This window comes from Oncorhynchus mykiss, chromosome 26 (genome assembly GCF_057628025.1).
Source record: "Oncorhynchus mykiss isolate SJ-2025 chromosome 26, ASM5762802v1, whole genome shotgun sequence".
Lineage (NCBI taxonomy): Eukaryota > Metazoa > Chordata > Actinopteri > Salmoniformes > Salmonidae > Oncorhynchus > Oncorhynchus mykiss.
The window spans coordinates 46,677,501-46,700,000 of record NC_143047.1 but is presented as its reverse complement, the minus strand read 5'-3'; the positions used below and the strand labels follow the sequence as shown (position 1 = coordinate 46,700,000).

Here is a 22,500-nt window from a genome sequence, read left to right as displayed (position 1 = left end):
TAGATGGTAGATGGTAGATGGTAGATGGTTGTGTAGTGGGGCTAGATGGTAGATGGTTGTGTAGTGGGGCTAGATGGTAGATGGTTGTGTAGTGGGGTTAGATGGTAGATGGTAGATGGTTGTGTAGTGGGGTTAGATGGTAGATGGTTGTGTAGTGGGGCTAGATGGTAGATGGTAGATGTTTGTGTAGTGGGGCTAGATGGTAGTTGGTAGATGATTGTATAGTGGGGTTAGATGGTAGCTGGTTGTGTAGTGGGGCTAGATGGTAGCTGGTTGTGTAGTGGGGCTAGATGGTAGATGGTAGATGGTTGTGTAGTGGGGCTAGATGGTAGATGGTTGTGTAGTGGGGCTAGATGATAGATGGTAGATGGTTGTGTAGTGGGGCTAGATGGTAGATGGTTGTGTAGTGGGGCTAGATGGTAGATGGTTGTGTAGTGGGGCTAGATGGTAGATGGTTGTGTAGTGGGGTTAGCTGGTGGATGGTAGATGGTTGTGTAGTGGGGTTAGATGGTAGATGGTTGTGTAGTGGGGTTAGATGGTAGATGGTTGTGTAGTTGGGCTAGATGGTAGATGGTTGTGTAGTGGGACTAGATGGTAGATGGTTGTATAGTGGGGCTAGATTGTAGATGGTTGTGTGGTGGGGTTAGATGGTAGATGGTAGATGGTTGTGTAGTGGGGCTAGATGGTAGATGGTAGATGGTAGATCATTGTGTAGTGGGGTTAGATGGTAGATGGTTGTGTAGTGGGGCTAGATGGTAGATGGTAGATGGTAGATGGTTGTGTAGTGGGGCTAGATGGTAGCCTGTTGTGTAGTGGGGCTAGATGGTAGATGGTAGATGGTAGATCATTGTGTAGTGGGGCTAGATGGTAGATGGTTGTGTAGTGGGGCTAGATGGTAGATGGTTGTATAGTGGGGCTAGATTGTTGATGGTTGTGTGGTGGGGTTAGATGGTAGATGGTTGTGTAGTGGGGCTAGATGGTAGATGGTAGATGGTAGATCATTGTGTAGTGGGGTTAGATGGTAGATGGTTGTGTAGTGGGGCTAGATGGTAGATGGTAGATGGTAGATGGTTGTGTAGTGGGGCTAGATGGTAGCCTGTTGTGTAGTGGGGCTAGATGGTAGCTGGTAGATGGTAGATGTTTTTGTAGTGGGGCTAGATGGTAGATGGTTGTATAGTGGGGCTAGATGGTAGATGGTTGTGTAGTGGGGCTAGATGGTAGATGTTTGTGTAGTTGGGCTAGATGGTAGCTGGTTGTGTAGTGGGGCTAGAGGGTAGATGGTTGTGTAGTGGGGCTAGATGATAGATGGTAGATGTTTGTGTAGTGGGGCTAGATGGTAGTTGGTAGATGGTTGTATAGTGGGGTTAGATGGTAGCTGGTTGTGTAGGGGGGCTAGATGGTAGCTGGCTGTGTAGTGGGGCTAGATGGTAGATGGTAGATGGTTGTGTAGTGGGGCTAGATGGTAGATGGTAGATGGTTGTGTAGTGGGGCTAGATGGTAGATGGTTGTGTAGTGGGGCTAGATGGTAGATGGTTGTGTAGTGGGGCTAGATGGTAGATGGTAGATGGTTGTGTAGTGGGGTTAGATGGTAGATGGTTGTGTAGTGGGGTTAGATGGTAGATGGTTGTGTAGTGGGGCTAGATGGTAGATGGTTGTATAGTGGGGCTAGATTGTAGATGGTTGTGTAGTGGAGTTAGATGGTAGATGGTTGTGTAGTGGGGCTAGATGGTAGATGGAGATGGTAGATGGTTGTGTAGTGGGGCTAGATGGTAGCTGGTTGTGTAGTGGGGCTAGATGTTAGCTGGTAGATGGTAGATGATTGTGTAGTGGGGCTAGATGGTAGATGGAGATGGTAGATGGTTGTGTAGTGGGGCTAGATGGTAGCTGGTTGTGTAGTGGGGCTAGATGGTAGATGGAGATGGTAGATGGTTGTGTAGTGGGGCTAGATGGTAGCTGGTTGTGTAGTGGGGCTAGATGGTAGCTGGTAGATGGTAGATGATTGTGTATTGGGGCTACATGGTAGCTGGTTGAGTAGTGGGGCAATTTTGCACTTTCACAGCTGAGTTCCATAAATCACACATACTGTCGTATAACAGAATGGGCTGATATAAGCTGTTTCTCTAAAGCTGTCCTGGCTCTACTCATCAGCTGTTTCTCTAAAGCTGTCCTGGCTCTACTCATCAGCTGTCCTGGCTCTACTCATCAGCTGTTTCTCTAAAGATGTCCTGGCTCTACTCATCAGCTGTCCTGGCTCTATTCATCAGCTGTTTCTCTAAAGCTGTCCTGGCTCTACTCATCAGCTTTCCTGGCTCTACTCATCAGCTGTCCTGGCTCTACTCATCAGCTGTTTCTCTAAAGCTGTCCTGGCTCTACTCATCAGCTGTCCTGGCTCTATTCATCAGCTGTTTCTCTAAAGATGTCCTGGCTCTACTCATCAGCTGTCCTGGCTCTATTCATCAGCTGTTTCTCTAAAGCTGTCCTGGCTCTACTCATCAGCTGTTTCTCTAAAGCTGTCCTGGCTCTACTCATCAGCTGTCCTGGCTCTACTCATCAGCTGTTTCTCTAAAGATGTCCTGGCTCTACTCATCAGCTGTCCTGGCTCTATTCATCAGCTGTTTCTCTAAAGCTGTCCTGGCTCTACTCATCAGCTTTCCTGGCTCTACTCATCAGCTGTCCTGGCTCTACTCATCAGCTGTTTCTCTAAAGCTGTCCTGGCTCTACTCATCAGCTGTCCTGGCTCTACTCATCAGCTGTTTCTCTAAAGATGTCCTGGCTCTACTCATCAGCTGTCCTGGCTCTATTCATCAGCTGTTTCTCTAAAGCTGTCCTGGCTCTACTCATCAGCTTTCCTGGCTCTACTCATCAGCTGTCCTGGCTCTACTCATCAGCTGTTTCTCTAAAGATGTCCTGGCTCTACTCATCAGCTGTCCTGGCTCTATTCATCAGCTGTTTCTCTAAAGCTGTCCTGGCTCTATTCATCAGCTGTCCTGGCTCTATTCATCAGCTGTTTCTCTAAAGCTGTCCTGGCTCTATTCATCAGCTGTTTCTCTAAAGATGTCCTGGCTCTACTCATCAGCTGTCCTGGCTCTACTCATCAGCTGTTTCTCTAAAGATGTCCTGGCTCTACTCATCAGCTGTTTCTCTAAAGCTGTCCTGGCTCTACTCATCAGCTGTTTCTCTAAAGCTGTCCTGGCTCTACTCATCAGCTGTCCTGGCTCTACTCATCAGCTGTCCTGGCTCTACTCATCAGCTGTCCTGGCTCTACTCATCAGCTGTCCTGGCTCTACTCATCAGCTGTCCTGGCTCTAATCATCAGCTGTTTCTCTAAAGCTGTCCTGGCTCTACTCATCAGCTGTCCTGGCTCTATTCATCAGCTGTTTCTCTAAAGCTGTCCTGGCTCTACTCATCAGCTGTCCTGGCTCTATTCATCAGCTGTTTCTCTAAACCTGTCCTGGCTCTACTCATCAGCTGTTTCTCATCAGCTGTCCTGGCTCTACTCATCAAGCCGGCCGTTCAAGGGATAGTGTTACCCTGTGCATCACCCTCCCGCTACAGTGACATGGACACGCTCTCTGTCCTTAGAGACAGCCTTGTAAACAACAACATTCCTCACAGAAAGAGAGAGAGGTGTTTCAGATGTACTGTTGTTGTTGTTGTTATATATCATCATTTTACATGAATCATTTAGCCGATGCTCTGTCTTACATTCAGCTCATTTAACCACGTGTCATCATCATGACCATAACATGTTTTTGTTATTGTTTTTGAAGAAAAAGGAAGACTGTGTTTGTTTTATCAGGGGGTTTTGTTGTGTGGATTGGGTATGTGGACAGGCAGGGAGGAAACAGAGAGGTGCTGTAATGTCATGTGGTCGTGGGGAAAACGGGGACCGGGACTTTTCACCAGCACTGCTTTATAACACCAGTAGTTTGTCTGAGTACTGACTAGTGTGTCTGAGTACTGACTAGTGTGTCTGAGTACTGACTAGTGTGTCTGAGTACTGACTAGTGTGTCTTGAGTACTGACTAGTGGATCTGAGTACTGACTAGTGTGTCTGAGTACTGACTAGTGTGTCTGAGTGCTGACTAGTGTGTCTGAGTACTGACTAGTGGATCTGAGTACTGACTAGTGGATCTGAGTACTGACTAGTGTGTCTGAGTACTGACTAGTGTGTCTGAGTGCTGACTAGTGTGTTTGAGTACTGACTAGTGTGTCTGAGTACTGACTAGTGGATGAGAGTACTGACTAGTGGATCTGAGTACTGACTAGTGTGTCTGAGTACTGACTAGTGTGTCTGAGTACTGACTAGTGGATCTGAGTACTGACTAGTGTGTCTGAGTACTGACTAGTGTGTCTGAGTACTGACTAGTGGATGAGAGTACTGACTAGTGGATCTGAGTACTGACTAGTAGGTCTGAGTACTGACTAGTGTGTCTGAGTACTGACTAGTGTGTCTGAGTACCGACTAGTGTGTCTGAGTACTGATTAGTGGGTCTGAGTACTGACTAGTAGGTCTGAGTACTGACTAGTGTGTCTGAGTACTGACTAGTAGGTCTGAGTACTGACTAGTAGGTCTGAGTACTGACTATTGGGTCTGAGTACTGACTAGTGGGTTTGAGTACTGACTAGTGTGTCTGAGTGCTGACTAGTGGGTCTGAGTGCTGACTAGTGGGTCTGAGTACTGACTAGTGGGTCTGAGTACTGACTAGTGGGTCTGAGTACTGACTAGTGTATCTGAGTACTGACTAGTGTATCTGAGTACTGACTAGTGGGTCTGAGTACTGACTAGTGGGTCTTGGGCTGTCTGGGACCAAAGAAACCTGCTCCAGTAACAACATTCCTGTACATTGCTAGGACAGGATGTGAGTCTAGTCTGATTGGGTTAACTGCGTCTCCCCATTATGTTGTCAGGTTCACTGGGTCAAACTAACCAGAAGGAAGTCTAGTTATCTAAATGTAGTCAGGTTCACTGGGTCAAACTAACCAGAAGGGAAGTCTAGTTATCTAAATGTAGTCAGGTTCACTGGGTCAAACTAACCTGAAGGAAGTCTAGTTATCTAAATGTAGCCAGGTTCACTGGGTCAAACTAACCAGAAGGAAGTCTAGTTATCTAAATGTAGCCAGGTTCACTGGGTCAAACTAACCAGAAGGAAGTCTAGTTATCTAAATGTAGTCAGGTTCACTGGGTCAAACTAACCTGAAGGAAGTCTAGTTATCTAAATGTAGTCAGGTTCACTGGGTCAAACTAACCAGAAGGAAGTCTAGTTATCTAAATGTAGTCAGGTTCACTGGGTCAAACTAACCAGAAGGGAAGTCTAGTTATCTAAATGTAGTCAGGTTCACTGGGTCAAACTAACCAGAAGGGAAGTCTAGTTATCTAAATGTAGTCAGGTTCACTGGGTCAAACTAACCAGAAGGGAGTCTAGTTATCTTAGTAAGAAGAAGTGTATGAGATGATTATTAAGTCTGCCGTTGTTATTGGAGAGTTTTGTCTAAACATTATTTCCAGTCTTTTTGTGTAGTTAAACAAAAAATATTCATTCTGATGAACGCTGATCACCGACATGCACAGAACACAACAGTTCTTCCCTTTTTAAACAGTTTTCTCTCCCCTGGCGTGATCTTCCCTTTTTAAACGGTTTTCTCTCTACCGGCGTGATTTGTAAAGAGGAGAAATGTCTCATTTGTTTTCGTCTGAGATCCTTCGTCCACAGTACAGGGATCAAAGGGACTGTTCCGTATGGTTCTTCAGTATGGGACATCGGCGAAATATTACACCCACCAAATAGCACCCTATTCCTTTTATAGTGCACTACTACTTTTAACCAGGGCCTCAAGTAAGTGCACTCTGTAGGGTGTAGGGTGCCATTTGTCTGGTCTAAAGTAGTGCCCTATAAAGGGGATAGGGGGACATTTGTCTGGTCTAAAGTAGTGCACTCTGTAGGGTGTAGGGTGCCGTTTGAGACGCTGAATGATATCTTCCTATTGCACAGTGGTGAATTAAATGAATCTGGAAGTTTAATCTCCCCCTCAGTTCTCTCGACATGTCAGTGACACCGTGACCGGAGAGCAGCCAAATCGGCTCATTGGCAATGGATGAGTGTTGGATGAATCAGACTCGATTTGAGAGGGATGATGTTTGAGGATGTTACGAGTTGTTTTCGTCCTTGAGTCAAGGAATACGTCCCAAGTGGCACCCTATTCCCTATATAGTGCACTACTTTCGACCAGAGCCCTATTGCCCCTTGGCACTACGTAGGGAATAGGGTTCCATTTGGTGTGTAGGAGTCTTTGGCTGTGTTAAGGACTAATCCGTACGGTACTGAAACATGTGATGTCTCCTGCCCTTTAGAATCTCTCACATCTACAGTAATGTATGTTATCTAGAACACAACACGGTCAGATGGTATCTAGAACACAACACGGTCAGATGGTATCTAGAACACAACACGGTCAGATGGTATCTAGAACACAACACGGTCAGATGGTATCTAGAACACAACATGGTCAAATGGTATCTAGAACACAACACGGTCAGATGGTATCTAGAACAGATGGTATCTAGAACAGATGGTATCTAGAACACAACACGGTCAGATGGTATCTAGAACACAACACGGTCAGATGATATCTAGAACACAACACGGTCAGATAGTATCTAGAACACAACACGGTCAGATGGTATCTAGAACAGATGGTATCTAGAACAGATGGTATCTAGAACACAACACGGTCAGATAGTATCTAGAACACAACACGGTCAGATAGTATCTAGAACACAACACGGTCAGATGGTATCTAGAACAGATGGTATCTAGAACACAACACGGTCAGATGGTATCTAGACGATCAGATGGTATCTAGAACACAACACGGTCAGATGGTATCTAGAACACAACACGGTCAGATAGTATCTAGAACACAACACGGTCAGATAGTATCTAGAACACAACACGGTCAGATGGTATCTAGAACACAACACGGTCAGATAGTATCTAGAACAGATGGTATCTAGAGCACAACACGGTCAGATGGTATCTAGAACACAACACGGTCAGATGGTATCTAGAACACAACACGATCAGAGGGATATCTCTTATGTCACTCCTCCCATGCAGCTTTAGATACACCTCATACCATCACCACAGACAACAACAACCTACGGACGTCAACATAAATCCTCTGGGATGTTAATCAGCAGAGTTTAGGAACAATGAGCAACAATCTAGAACATGAATGTTATTAGATGGGCGTACCTCCCATGTCACAGCTCTCAATTCTAGGTACAGCCAGGTACAACTCTCCTCCTACCAACAACAACAGCAACTGGTTGGACGTCACAGAGAACCTCTGACGTCAGTCAGAAAGAGCAACGATCATTACTACCTTTATAATTGGTTCCTGGAAGCTCAGCACTCCTCCCGGTGGAAATACAAAGCACTCATCCAATGACTAGATGTATCTCTCTCTCCGTCTCTCTCTCTCTCTCTCTCTCTCTCTGTCTATCTCTCTGTCTCTCTGTCTCTCTCTCTCTTTCTCGCTGTCTCTCTCTCTGTCTCTCTGTCGCTGTCTCTCTCTTTCTCTCTCTCTCTCTCTCTCTCTCTCTCTCTCTGTGTCTCTGTCTTTCTGTCTCTCTGTCTCTCTCTCTCTGTCTCTCTGTCTCTCTGGTCCAGACTGTTTTAGTCATACTAAACATTCACAGCGATCCCAAATCCATTGCACTTATCAGGAGTATGGCCTATTCAAGTAAAGCTTTTCCATGACGTTGTGAATCAGCTCTTCATGGCTTTGTACCTGATCTCAGAGCAGCCTTTACTCACGCCAGCTGTCCATGCAAACATTGGATGTTCTGCAGTTCAGAGAATATGAGTCTTTCTCAGGCTGTTGAAAGTCAACCAATGATCAAATTGGACATGCAGACCACACGTGAGAGTTAGTGAGTGAGAGAGGACATCTAGATGATATATGGCTCAGGTGGTAGAGTGTGGTGCTTGTAACGCCAGTGTTGTGGGTTTGATTCCCACGGAGTACCAGTCACACAATGTATGGACTCACTAATTACTGTTGGTCTCTCTGGATAAGAGTGTCTGCTCAATGACCTAAATGATTGATGGACATTCATGAAATAACATCTCCGGTGTCCAATGAGAATGTCAATGTTCTGAGATGATGTTCTTCTCTCTTTCTCTCAGTAACCGGTGTTCCCTCCATCATGTCTGCCGGTGAAACGATGGATTAAAGAGTAGAGCCGTTGTGTGTGTGATGTCAGACACAAGCATGCCTCAGAAAGGGCATCTAACAACCCCACTGTGATCAGATAGAAGTAAGTCTGACCTCTTCTACTGCTTCTGCTTCTTCTACTGCTTCGTCTTCTTCTACTGCTTCGTCTTCTTCTACTGCTTCTTCTACTGCTTCTTCTACTGCTTCTTCTTCTACTGCTTCCTCTACTGCTTCTTCTTCTACTGCTTCTTCTACTGCTTCTTCTACTGCTTCTTCTTCTACTGCTTCTTCTACTGCTTCTTCTACTGCTTCTTCTTCTACTGCTTCTTCTTTTACTGCTTCTTCTACTGCTTCTTCTTCTACTGCTTCTTCTACTGCTTCTTCTTCTACTGCTTCTTCTACTGCTTCTTCTACTGCTTCTTCTTCTACTGCTTCTTCTACTGCTTCTTCTACTGCTTCTTCTTCTACTGCTTCTTCTTTTACTGCTTCTTCTACTGCTTCTTCTTCTACTGCTTCTTCTACTGCTTCTTCTTCTACTGCTTCTTCTTCTACTGCTTCTTCTACTGCTTCTTCTTCTACTGCTTCTTCTTCTACTGCTTCTTCTTCTTCTGCTTCTTCTTCTACTGCTTCTTCTACTGCTTCTTCTTCTACTGCTTCTTCTACTGCTTCTTCTGCTTCTACTGCTTCTTCTACTGCTTCTTCTTCTACTGCTTCTTCTTCTACTGCTTCTTCTACTGCTTCTTCTGCTTCTACTGCTTCTTCTACTGCTTCTTCTTCTACTGCTTCTTCTACTGCTTCTTCTGCTTCTACTGCTTCTTCTACTGCTTCTTCTTCTTTTACTGCTTCTTCTACTGCTTCTTCTTCTACTGCTTCTTCTACTGCTTCGTCTGCTTCTACTGCTTCTTCTGCTTCTACTGCTTCTTTTACTGCTTCTTCTGCTTCTACTGCTTCTTCTTCTTTTACTGCTTCTTCTGCTTCTACTGCTTCTTCTACTGCTTCTTCTTCTTCTACTGCTTCTTCTTCTTCTACTGCTTCTTCTTCTTCTACTGCTTCTTCTGCTTCTACTGCTTCTTCTTCTTTTACTGCTTCTGCTTCTACTGCTTCTTCTACTGCTTCTTCTTCTTCTACTGCTTCTTCTTCTTCTACTGCTTCTTCTACTGCTTCTTCTTCTTCTACTGCTTCTTCTACTGCTTCTTCTTCTTCTACTGCTTCTTCTTCTTCTACTGCTTCTTCTACTGCTTCTTCTTCTTCTACTGCTTCTTCTTCTACTGCTTCTTCTTCTTCTACTGCTTCTTCTACTGCTTCTTCTTCTTCTACTGCTTCTTCTACTGCTGCTTCTTCTTCTACTGCTTCTTCTACTGCTTCTTCTACTGCTTCTTCTTCTTCTACTGCTTCTTCTACTGCTTCTTCTACTGCTTCTTCTTCTTTTACTGCTTCTTCTACTGCTTCTTCTTCTTCTACTGCTTCTTCTACTGCTTCTTCTACTGCTTCTTCTTCTTCTACTGCTTCTTCTACTGCTTCTTCTTCTTCTACTGCTTCTTCTACTGCTTCTTCTTCTTCTACTGCTTCTTCTTCTTCTACTGCTTTTTCTACTGCTTCTTCTTCTTCTACTGCTTCTTCTTCTTCTACTGCTTCTTCTTCTTCAACTGCTTCTTCTACTGCTTCTTCTTCTTCTACTGCTTCTTCTACTGCTGCTTCTTCTTCTACTGCTTCTTCTACTGCTTCTTCTACTGCTTCTTCTTCTTCTACTGCTTCTTCTACTGCTTCTTCTACTGCTTCTTCTTCTTTTACTGCTTCTTCTACTGCTTCTTCTTCTTCTACTGCTTCTTCTACTGCTTCTTCTACTGCTTCTTCTTCTTCTACTGCTTCTTCTACTGCTTCTTCTACTGCTTCTTCTTTTACTGCTTCTTCTACTGCTTCTTCTTCTTCTACTACTTCTTCTACTGCTTCTTCTACTGCTTCTTCTTCTTTTACTGCTTCTTCTACTGCTTCTTCTTCTTCTACTGCTTCTTCTTCTGCTGCTTCTTCTACTGCTTCTTCTACTGCTTCTTCTTCTTCTACTGCTTCTTCTACTGCTTCTTCTTCTTCTTCTTCTTCTTCTACTGCTTCTTCTTCTGCTTCTTCTTTTACTGCTTCTTCTTCTGCTGCTGCTTCTTCTTCTGCTGCTGCTTCTTCTTCTTCTACTGCTTCTTCTTCTTCTTCTTCTACTGCTGCTTCTTCTTCTACTGCTGCTTCTTCTTCTACTGCTGCTTCTTCTTCTTCTACAGCTTCTTCTTCTTCTACTGCTTCTTCTTCTTCTACTGCTGCTCCTTCTTCTTCTACTGCTTCTTCTTCTTCTACTGCTTCTTCTGCTTCTTCTTCTTCTTCTTCTTCTTCTTCTTCTTCTTCTACTGCTGCGTCTTCTTCTTCTACAGCTTCTCCTTCTCCTACTTCTTCTTTTTCTTCTTCTACTGTATCTTCTTCTTCTACGGCTTCTTCTTCTTCTTCTACTGTTTCTTCTTCTTCTACTGCTTCTTCTTCTTCTACTGCTTCTTCTTCTTCTTCTACTGCTTCTTCTTCTTCTACTGCTTCTTTTTCTTCTACTGCTTCTTCTTCTTCTACGGCTTCTTCTTCTTCTTCTACTGCTTCTTCTTCTTCTACTGCTTCTTCTTCTTCTACTGCTTCTTCTACTGCTTCTTCTTCTTATTCTACTGCTTCTTCTACTGCTTCTTCTTCTTCTACTGCTTCTTCTTCTACTGCTTCTTCTTCTACTGCTTCTTCTTCTTCTTCTGCTTCTTCTTCTTCTTCTACTGCTTCTTCTACTGCTTCTTCTTCTTCTACTGCTTCTTCTTCTTCTACTGCTTCTTCTTCTTCTTCTACTGCTTCTTCTTCTTCTTCTGCTTCTTCTTCTTCTTCTACTGCTTCTTCTTCTTCTACTGCTTCTTCTTCTTCTACTACTTTAACTACTGCTATAATCTGTACTGCAGAAGTTATTTTTCATGTAATGATGAGGCTATATTCCACCTATCCCTGAAATATATCATTTTTCTTTGGAGTCCATTTTCCATTTTCAATGTTCAGTCAAATGTGTTTTTATAGGAGGGTCGTTCTTGAATTCAGGTGGTATTTGGAAAGAATTTACACTACTGTTAAAGTGTTGGGTCACTTAGAAATGTTCTTGTTTCTGAAAGAAAACCACATTTTTGGTCCGTTAAAATAACACAAAATTGATCAGAAATACAGTGTAGACATTGTTAATGTTGTAAATGACTATTGTAGCCGAAGTTGGCTCCCCTGCCTGATCGGGCGGTGCTCGGCGGTTGTCGTCACCGTCCTACTAGTCGCCACCGATCCCTTTTTTTGTTTGTCTGTTTGTTTTGTCTTATTAGTTTCACCTGTGTTTCTGTTGCTTGGTTTAATGAGCTTCCCTATATTTAGTAGGTAGACCCGCCCTTGTTTTGTGCGGGATTGTCTTTATGTTATGTGTATTTTAGGTAGTGGTGGATTGTCTTTATGTTATGTGTATTTTAGGTAGTGGTGGATTGTCTTTATGTTGTGTGTATTTTAGGTAGTGGTGGATTGTCTTTATGTTATGTTGTGTGTATTTTAGGTAGTGGTGGATTGTCTTTATGTTGTGTGTATTTTAGGTAGTGGTGGATTGTCTTTATGTTGTGTGTATTTTAGGTAGTGGTGGATTGTCTTTATGTTATGTTGTGTGTATTTTAGGTAGTGGTGGATTGTCTTTATGTTACGTGGTAGCAGCACAACATGGTAGCAGCACAACATGGTAGCAGCACAACATGGTAGCAGCACAACATGGTAGCAGCACAACATGGCAGTAGCACAACATGGTAGCAGCACAACATGGCAGTAACACAACATGGTAGCAGCACAACATGGCAGTAGCACAACATGGTAGCAGCACAACATGGCAGTAACACAACATGGTAGCAGCACAAAACATGGCACAAACATTGTTGGGCAGAGACAACAGCACAACGGGCAAGAAGGTAGAGACAACAATACATCACACAAAGCAGCCACAACTCTCAGTAAGACTGTCCATCATGACTAGTCTCACAGTCCCTGCCGCTGAAAAACATCCCCACAGCATGATGCTGCCACCACCATGCTTCTCCGTAGTGATGGTGCCATGTTTCCTCCAGACGTGACGGTTGACATTCAGCCCAAAGTGTTTAATCTTGGAACTCTGGAGCTCTGTCAGTGACCATCAGGTTCTTGGTCAACCCCCTGTCCAAGGCCCTTCTCCTCCGATTGCTCAGTTTGGCCAGGTGGACAGCTCTAGGAAAAGTCTTGGTGGTTCCAAACTTTTTCTATTTAAAAATGATGAAGGCCACTGTGTTCTTGGGGACCTTCAATGCTGCAGAATTTTTTTGGTACCTTTCCCCAGATCTGTGCCTCGAAAAAATTCTGTCTCTGAGCTCTACGGATAATTTCTTCGACCTCATGGCTTGGTTTTTGCTCTGACATGCACTGTCAACTGTGGGACCTTATATAAACAGGTGTGTGTCTTTCCAAATCATGTCCAATCAATTGAATTTACCACAGGGGAACTCCAATCAAGTTGTAGAAACATCTCAAGGATGGTCAATGGAAACAGGATGCACCTGAGATCAATTTAGAGTTTCATAGCAAAGGGTCTGAATACTTACATAAATAAGGTATTTCTGTTTTTTATTTTTTTTTGTAATTATGGGGTATTGTGTGTTTGATGAAATACAAAATATATTTAATCCATGTTAGAATAAGGCTGTAACGTAACAAAATGTGGAAAAGTCAAAGGGGTCTGAATACACTTTATACAATATATGGGTTTGTGGACCAGACCCGCGGGCCTTGAGTTGGACACAGGATTTAAAGTGTTTTTATGCCATAGTGAAGGGACAGCATTCACCACCGCAATACAAGAATGACCCAGGTTAATTGATTGGTCGATTGATTTAATTGGTTAACGGATTATTAGACATCCCACAATGGTTGAATCAAAGTTGTTTCAACGTCCTCTTTTCAGCGTTCACAGTCTGTTTTTTTTTGTTACCATAGATACAAACAGATTGCTTGGGCCCAGAGAGAGAGAGAGACAACGCTCCATCTATCATTGTCAGGTTCTCTCTCTCTGCTAGAAGATCATATATCGTAGATGTGGTTATATATTTCCCCTCGGACTGTTTCCGTGAATTTATAAGAAATTATGCAAACGTTTTATTTGCGAAAACATAGTTTCTGCTGTTAATCAGTTTCTGCTGTTAATCATTTTCCAAATCGGAGACAGTAAGTCTCCTATGACCCCTCAAGTCTCCCTATCAGTGGAGTGTGAAGAGCACTGAAACCCACTCACTACTTTCCACATTACAACTATGAGTCACTCTGAGAGACAGAGTCAGAGGGAGAGAGAGAGAAAAAAAGAGAGAGAAAGAGAGAGAAAGAGAGAGAGAAGGAGAGAGAAAAGAGAGAGAGACATAGAGAGAGAGAGAGAGAGAGAGAGCGAGCGAGCGAGCGCAGAACCAGAGACAGAGCGACATTTCCAAATATAAAACAGTTAAAGTGTCAATTCCCCAAATTTGAAACCCTTATTGGCTACCTGTCCTGTTGGGGAGGAGGGACAGAGAGAGGGACAGAGAGAGGGACAGAGAGAGAGACAGAGAGAGAGAGAGAAAGAGAGACAGAGAGACGGAGAGAGAGACAGAGAGACGGAGAGAGAGACAGAGAGAGAGACAGAGAGAGAGACAGAGAGAGAGAGAGAAAGAGAGAGAGAGACGGAGAGAGAGACGGAGAGACGGAGAGAGAGAGACAGAGAGAGAGACAGAGAGATGGAGAGATGGAGAGAGAGAGCGAGAGAGAGAGCGAGAGCGAGAGAGAGAATGTATGACCATATTAGAGACACATATTTACCTCAGATTACACAGACCCACAAAGAATTAGAAAACAAATCCAATTTTAATAAACTCCCATATCTACTGGGTGAAATACCACAGTGTGACATCAAAGCAGCAATTACATGTATTTGTGACCTTTTGCAACAAGAAAAGGTCAACCAGTGAACAACAAACACCGTTGTAAATACAACCCATATTTATGTTCATTTACTTTCCCTGTTGTACTGTAACTATTTGGACATCGTTACAACCCTGTATATATAAATAATATGACATTTAAAATGTCTTTATTCTTTTGGAACTTTTGTGAGTGTAATGTTTACTGTTGACTTGTTTACTTAACTTTTGTTTATTATCTATTTCACGTGCTTCCCCAATAAAGCCCTTAAATGGAAATTTAATTGAAATCACTCACTCACTCACTCACTCACACACTCACTCACTCACTCACTCACACACTCACTCACTCACTCACTCACTCACTCACTCATTCACTCACACATTCACTCACTCACACACTCACTCACTCACTCACTCACTCACTCACTGACTCACTCACTCACTCACTCACTCACTCACTCACACACACTCACTCACTCACTCACTCACTCACTCACTCACTCACACACTCACTCACTCACTCACTCACTCATTCACTCACACATTCACTCACTCACACACTCACTCACTCACTCACTCACTCACTCACTGACTCACTCACTCACTCACTCACTCACTCACTCACTCACTCACACACTCACTCACTGACTCACTCACTCACTCACTCACTCACTCACACACACTCACTCACTCACTCACACACTCACTCACTCACTCACTCACTCACTCACTCATTCACTCACACATTCACTCACTCACACACTCACTCACTCACTCACTCACTCACTGACTCACTCACTCACTCACTCACTCACTCACTCACTCACTCACTCACTCACTGACTCACTCACTCACTCACTCACTCACTCACTCACTCACTCACTCACTCACACACTCACTCACTCACTCACTCACTCACTCACTCACTCACTCACTTTAATTGAAATTGAGAGAGAGACAGAGAGAGTTTCACACGTCAGTGTCAAGACGGGGCGGGTACACCTCGCTCCTCTCCTTACACAGTAACACTAGTGAACTAATGATGAGTCACACACACACACACACACACACACACACACACACACACACACACACACACACACACACACACACACACACACACACCTACAAACACACACACACACACACACACACACACACACACACACACACACACACACACACACACACACACACACACACACACACACACACACACACACACACACACCTACAAACACACACACACACACACACACACACTCACACTCACACACACACTGGGGAAATGGTCTCTGCAGATGGGAGGTGACAGAGGGAGAGAGAGTTTACTGTTAATTATTATTGTTTATTTCACTTTTGTATATTTATCTACCTCACTTGCGTTGGCAATGTTAACATATTGTTTCCCATGCCAATAAAGCCCCTTGAATTGAATTAAATTTAATTTAGAGAGACAGAGAGATTACTATAGTTCACAACTTTAGACAGCCCTTGGAGCACTACTCTACACTCCACTCCACTCCACTACACTCCACTACACTACACTACACTCCACTACACTACACTACACTACACTACACTCCTCTACACTCCACTCCACTCCACTCCACTACACTACACTACACTCCACTACACTACACTACACTCCACTACACTACACTCCACTACACTACACTACACTACACTACACTCCTCTACACTCCACTCCACTCCACTCCACTACACTACACTACACTCCACTACACTACACTACACTACACTACACTCCACTACACTACACTACACTACACTACACTCCACTACACTACACTACTCTCCACTCCACTACACTACACTACACTAATCTACACTACATTACACTACACTACACTACACTAATCTACACTACATTACACTACACTACACTCTACTCAACTCCACTCCACTACACTACACTCCACTACACTACTCTCCACTCCACTACACTACACTCTAACCGCTCTACTTTACACTACACTACACTCCACTCCACTACACTACACTACACTCCACTACACCAACTACACTACACTCCGCTACACTACACTACACTACTCTACACTAATCTACGCTACATTACACTACACTCCTCTACACTCCACTCCACTACACTCCAACTGCTCTACTCTACACTACATTACTCTAACTACACTACACTACTCTACACTACACTACACTACACTACACTACACTACACTCTACTCAACTCCACTACACTACACTCCACTACTCTACTTTACACTCCACTCCATTCCACTACACTACACTACACTCCACTCCACTACACCAACTACACTCCGCTACACTACACTACACTACTCTACACTAATCTACACTACATTACACTACACTACACTACACTCCTCTACACTACACTACACTACTCTACACTCCACTCCACTACACTCCACTACTCTACACTCCACTCCACTCCACTACACTCCACTACTCTACTCTACTCTACACTCCACTCCACTACACTACTCTACACTCCACTCCACTCCACTCCACTACACTCCACTACTCTACTCTACACTACCCTACACTCCACTACACTACTCTACACTCCACTCCACTCCACTCCACTACACTCCACTACTCTACTCTACACTCCACTACACTACTCTACACTCCACTCCACTCCACTCCACTCCACTCCACTACACTCCACTACTCTACTCTACTCTACACTCCACTACACTACTCTACACTCCACTACACTCCACTCCACTCCACTCCACTACACTCCACTACTCTACTCTACTCTACACTCCACTCCACTCCACTACACTCCACTACTCTACTCTACACTACCCTACACTAACTACACCACTCTAACTACACTACACTACTCCACACTACACTACACTACTCTAACTACACTACACTACTCCACACTACACTACACTACACTAACTACACTACACTACACTACACTAACTACACTACACTACACTAACTACACTACACTACACTACACTACACTACTCCACACTACACTACACTACTCTAACTACACTACACTACTCCACACTACACTACACTACACTAACTACACTACACTACACTACACTAACTACACTACACTACACTAACTACACTACTCCACACTACACTACACTACACTACACTAACTACACTACTCCACACTACACTACACTACACTACACTACACTACACTACTCCACACTACACTACACTACACTAACTACACTACACTACACTACACTACTCCACACTACACTACACTACACTACACTACACTACACTACTCCACACTACACTACACTACACTAACTACACTACACTACACTACACTACACTACTCCACACTACACTACACTACTCTAACTACACTACACTACTTTACACTACTCTACACTACTCCACACTACACTACACTACACTAACTACACTACACTACACTACACTAACTACACTACACTACACTAACTACACTACACTACTCTAACTACACTACACTACACTAACTACACTACACTACACTACTCTAACTGCTTTACACTACACAAACTGCACTACACTCCACTACACTACACTCCACTACACTCCACTACTCTACACTGCTCTACACTACACTAACTACACTACACTACACTCCACTCCACTACAATGGTCAACAACACTAACTGCACTCCACTCCACTACACTGCAATGGTCTACACTACACTAACTACACTACACTAACTAGACTACTCTACACTACACTACACTCCAACCTCTATACACTACACTACTCTACTCTACACTACACTCCACTACTCTACACTGCTCTACACTATACTAAATACACTCCACTCCACTACACTGGTCAACAACACAAACTACACTCCACTCCACTACACTACAATGGTCTACAATACACTACACTACTCTAACTACACTCCACTACTCTAACTACACTACACTACTCTAACTACACTCACACTACTCTACAGTACACTACACTACACTCCACTCCACTACACTAACTACACTGCACTACACTCCCCTTACTACACTACACTACACTACACTAACTACACTGCGCTACACTACACTACACTACACTACACTAACTATACTGCGCTACACTACATTACACTACACTACACTACACTACACTAACTACACTGCACTACACTAACTACACTACACTAACTACACTGCACTACACTAACTACACTATACTAACTACACTGCACTACACCACTCTAGCTGCAATACACTACTCCAACTACACTACACTACACTACACTACACTACACTACACTACACTACACTACTCCAACTACACTACACTACACTAACTACTCAAACTATACTATACTATACTATACTACTCTACTCTACACTACTCTAACTACACTACACTCCATTCCACTCATAAATACAAACATACTGTGTGGAGGCAACCATGCACGCAGTGTGATGTCCCCTGGAATATGACAGGCTACTGTGATGTTGTGACACTTTGATTAGTTCACACTGCCTTCGCAAAGCTACTTGTATGAACTCATCAAACTAGTTGTGTGTGTGTGTGTGTGTGTGTGTGTGTGTGTCCTCGTGTTCCCAGATGACAGTGTGAAGGCTGGCGTCCACTAAGGTGACCGTAGCGGCCTGGGCAGCCCGCCCACATGATCACATGACTCTGGACATGGACGCCGTCCTGTCGGACTTCGTCAGGTCCACTGGGGCGGAGCCCGGGCTGGCCAGAGATCTGCTGGAAGGTAAGACCAGAACCGGGCTGGGTTAGGTAGGACTGGGCTGGGTTAGATAGGACTGGGTTAGGTAGGGCTGGGTTAGGTTAGGTAGGACTGGGCTGGGTTAGATAGGACTGGGTTAGGTAGGGCTGGGTTAGACTGGGTGAGGTAGGACTGGGCTGGGTTAGATAGGACTGGGTTAGGTAGGGCTGGGTTAGGTACGTCTGGGTTAGGTACGGCTGGGTTAGACTGGGTTAGGTTAGATAGGACTGGGTTAGGTAGGGCTGGGTTAGGCTGGGTTAGGTTAGATAGGACTGGGTTAGGTAGGGCTGGGTTAGGCTGGGTTAGATTAGATAGGACTGGGTTAGGTAGGGCTGGGTTAGGTACGGCTGGGTTAGACTGGGTTAGGTAGGACTGGGTTAGATAGGACTGGGTTAGATAGGACTGGACTGGGTTAGACAGGGCTGGGTATGAGGTAGGACTGGGCTGGGTTAGATAGGACTGGGTTAGGTAGGGCTGGGTTAGATAGGACTGGACTGGGTTAGACAGGGCTGGATGTGAGGTTGGACTGGGCTGGGTTAGGTAGGACTGGGCTGGGTTAGATAGGACTGGGTTAGAAAGGACTGGGTTAGGTAGGGCTGGGTTAGGTACGGCTGGGTTAGACTGGGTTAGGTAGGACTGGGTTAGATAGGACTGGGTTAGATAGGACTGGACTGGGTTAGACAGGGCTGGGTATGAGGTAGGACTGGGCTGGGTTAGATAGGACTGGGTTAGGTAGGGCTGGGTTAGATAGGACTGGACTGGGTTAGACAGGGCTGGATGTGAGGTTGGACTGGGCTGGGTTAGATAGGACTGGGTTAGGTAGGGCTGGGTTAGATAGGACTGGACTGGGTTAGACAGGGCTGGGTGAGGTAGGACTGGGCTGGGTTAGATAGGACTGGGTTAGATAGGACTGGGTTAGATAGGACTGGACTGGGTTAGACAGGACTGTGTTAGACAGGGCTGGACTGGGTGGGACATAGTATCAGGGTTAGATAGGACTGGGTTAGATAGGACTGGACTGGGTTAGACAGGACAGGGTTAGATAGGGCTGGACTGGGTGGGGACATAGTATCAGAGTTAGGGAGGACTGGACTGGGTGGGACATAGTATCAGGGTTATGGAGGACTGGGTGGGACATAGTATCAGGGTTAGGGAGGACTGGGTGGGACACAGTATCAGGGTTAGATAGGACTGGACTGGGTGCGGACATAGTATCAGAGTTAGGGAGGACTGGACTGGGTGGGACATAGTATCAGGGTTAGGGAGGACTGGGTGAGGACATAGTATCAGGGTTAGGGAGGACTGGGTGGGGACATAGTATCAGGGTTAGGGAGGACTGGGTGGAGACATAGTATCAGGGTTAGAGAGGACTGGGTGGGGACATAGTATCAGAGTTAGATAGGACTGGACTGGGTGGGACATAATATCAGTGTTAGGGAGGATTGGGTGGGACATAGTATCAGGGTTAGAGAGGACTGGGTGGGACATAGTATCAGGGTTAGAGAGGACTGGGTGGGACATAGTATCAGGGTTAGGGAGGACTGGACTGGGTGGGACATAGTATCAGGGTTAGAGAGGACTGGGTGGGACATAGTATCAGGGTTAGGGAGGACTGGGGGGGACATAGTATCAAGGTTAGAGAGGACTGGGTAGGACATAGTATCAGGGTTAGGGAGGACTGGGTAGGACATAGTATCAGGGTTAGGGAGGACTGGACTGGGTGGGACATAGTATCAGGGTTAGGGAGGACTGGGTGGGACATAGTATCAGGGTTAGAGAGGACTGGGTGGGGACATAGTATCAGGGTTAGAGAGGACTGGGTAGGGACATAGTATCAGGGTTAGGGAGGACTGGGTGGGACATAGTATCAGGGTTAGAGAGGACTGGGTGGGGACATAGTATCAGGGTTAGGGAGGACTGGGTAGGACATAGTATCAGGGTTAGAGAAGACTGGGTAGGACATAGTATCAGGGTTAGGGAGGACTTGGTGGGGACATAGTATCAGGGTTAGGGAGGACTGGGTAGGACATAGTATCAGGGTTGGGGTACATTTTAGTTTCAGTCCAGTAATTGCTGTCCCTGGATAGTAGCAGGGCAGAATTTGATCACACTCAATATGTTTCATCTTCCTGCTGTTTAGTCCAACACTAAACTAGATGTCCTCGTCCATGTCAGAGACAGAGAACATTACAGTTTTTACCTACAGTCAGGTCCCCTCTGTTTCATGTTTCCTATGGATGTTTCCTACAGGAAGGTACACCTCCTCTGTTTCCTGTTTCCTATAGATTTTTCCTACAGTAAGGCCCCTCTGTTTCCTGTTTCCTGTAGCTTTTACCTACAGGAAGGTCCACCTCCTCTGTTTCCTGTTTCCTATAGATTTTTCCTACAGTAAGGCCCCTCTGTTTCCTGTTTTCTGTAGCTTTTACCTACAGGAAGGTCCCCTCTGTTTCATGTTTCCTATAGATGTTTCCTACAGGAAGGTACACCTCTGTTTCCTGTGTCCTATAGATTTTACCTACAGGAAGGTCCACCTCCTCTGTTTCCTGTTTCCTGTAGCTTTTACCTACAGGAAGGTCCCCTCTGTTTCATGTTTCCTATAGATTTTTCCTACAGTAAGGCCCCTCTGTTTCCTGTGTCCTATAGATTTTACCTACAGGAAGGTCCCCTCTGTTGCCTGTTTCCTATAGATGTTTCCTACAGTCAGGCCTCCTCCTCTGTTTTCTGTGTCCTATAGATTTTACCTACAGGAAGGTACACCTCCTCTGTTTCCTGTCGTGGAGTAGTCTCAGTGGTTACTGTGAGGTTACTACAGTAGCTCTCCGGTCCATGTCTCTTCCACCTACATAGACATTGTGATGCGGTAGCCCTGTAGGTTGAAAACATGTGAAACAGAGATCGGCAGTAGTAGGAAAAATAAAAGAAATGTCCTGTAGGAAAATGTCATATTTTCTTATCTTAGTCTCTTTCTGACGGCCTTCCTGACCAAAACCGAATCGTTGTCTGTCACCTCAACGAACAGAACCAGGACGTGAAGCAGACGGACATCATTTCAGGGAACAGTTCATGTCACGACGACCATGAACTCATTAACCCATTAAAGTCAGAAAGCAAGACGCTGTATTTGGTGAGGAAACACAGACGGACAGAACAGGCTAGCTGGCAGATGAAGAGGAGCCTTGTCTCATTCTGGCTTCAATCCATCTTCATCATCCCCTCTCTCTTTGATCAGACATCACCTTTTCATTAGAGCTGAGACAGAGAGAGAGAGAGAGACAGACAGAGAGAGAGAGAGAGAGAGAGAGAGAGAGAGAGAGAGAGAGAGAGAGAGGCTGGCAGGGAGTGAGGGAGGGAGAGGGAGTGAGAGGGTGGAGGGAGGGAAATAAGGAATGAGAGAGAGTTAAAGAGAAAGATAGGAGAGGGATAGAAAGATAGGCGAGAGAGAGCGAGAGTGGTAATGAATAATGTAGTTATATCCTCAGCTGTCTCTATTCTGTGTCGGCTGGTGACTCTTACTGTTG

At 44.8% G+C, this 22,500-nt stretch overlaps 1 protein-coding gene across 2 annotated transcripts in view; it reads left to right on the top strand.

The window, feature by feature from the left end:
- Positions 1–22,500, top strand: part of otud7a (OTU deubiquitinase 7A) — a 127,546-nt gene that overhangs the window by 32,732 nt on the left and 72,314 nt on the right. The window contains exons 2-3 of one of the 2 annotated variants that reach the window (XM_090223318.1): positions 8,193–8,323; positions 18,814–18,967. In XM_090223318.1, the coding sequence (XP_090079444.1) occupies positions 18,883–18,967 (85 nt within the window). In that variant the 5' untranslated portion in view covers positions 8,193–8,323; positions 18,814–18,882. The remainder of the gene's footprint in view (positions 1–8,192; positions 8,324–18,813; positions 18,968–22,500) is intronic. The other variant, XM_090223320.1, reaches the window with a different exon arrangement.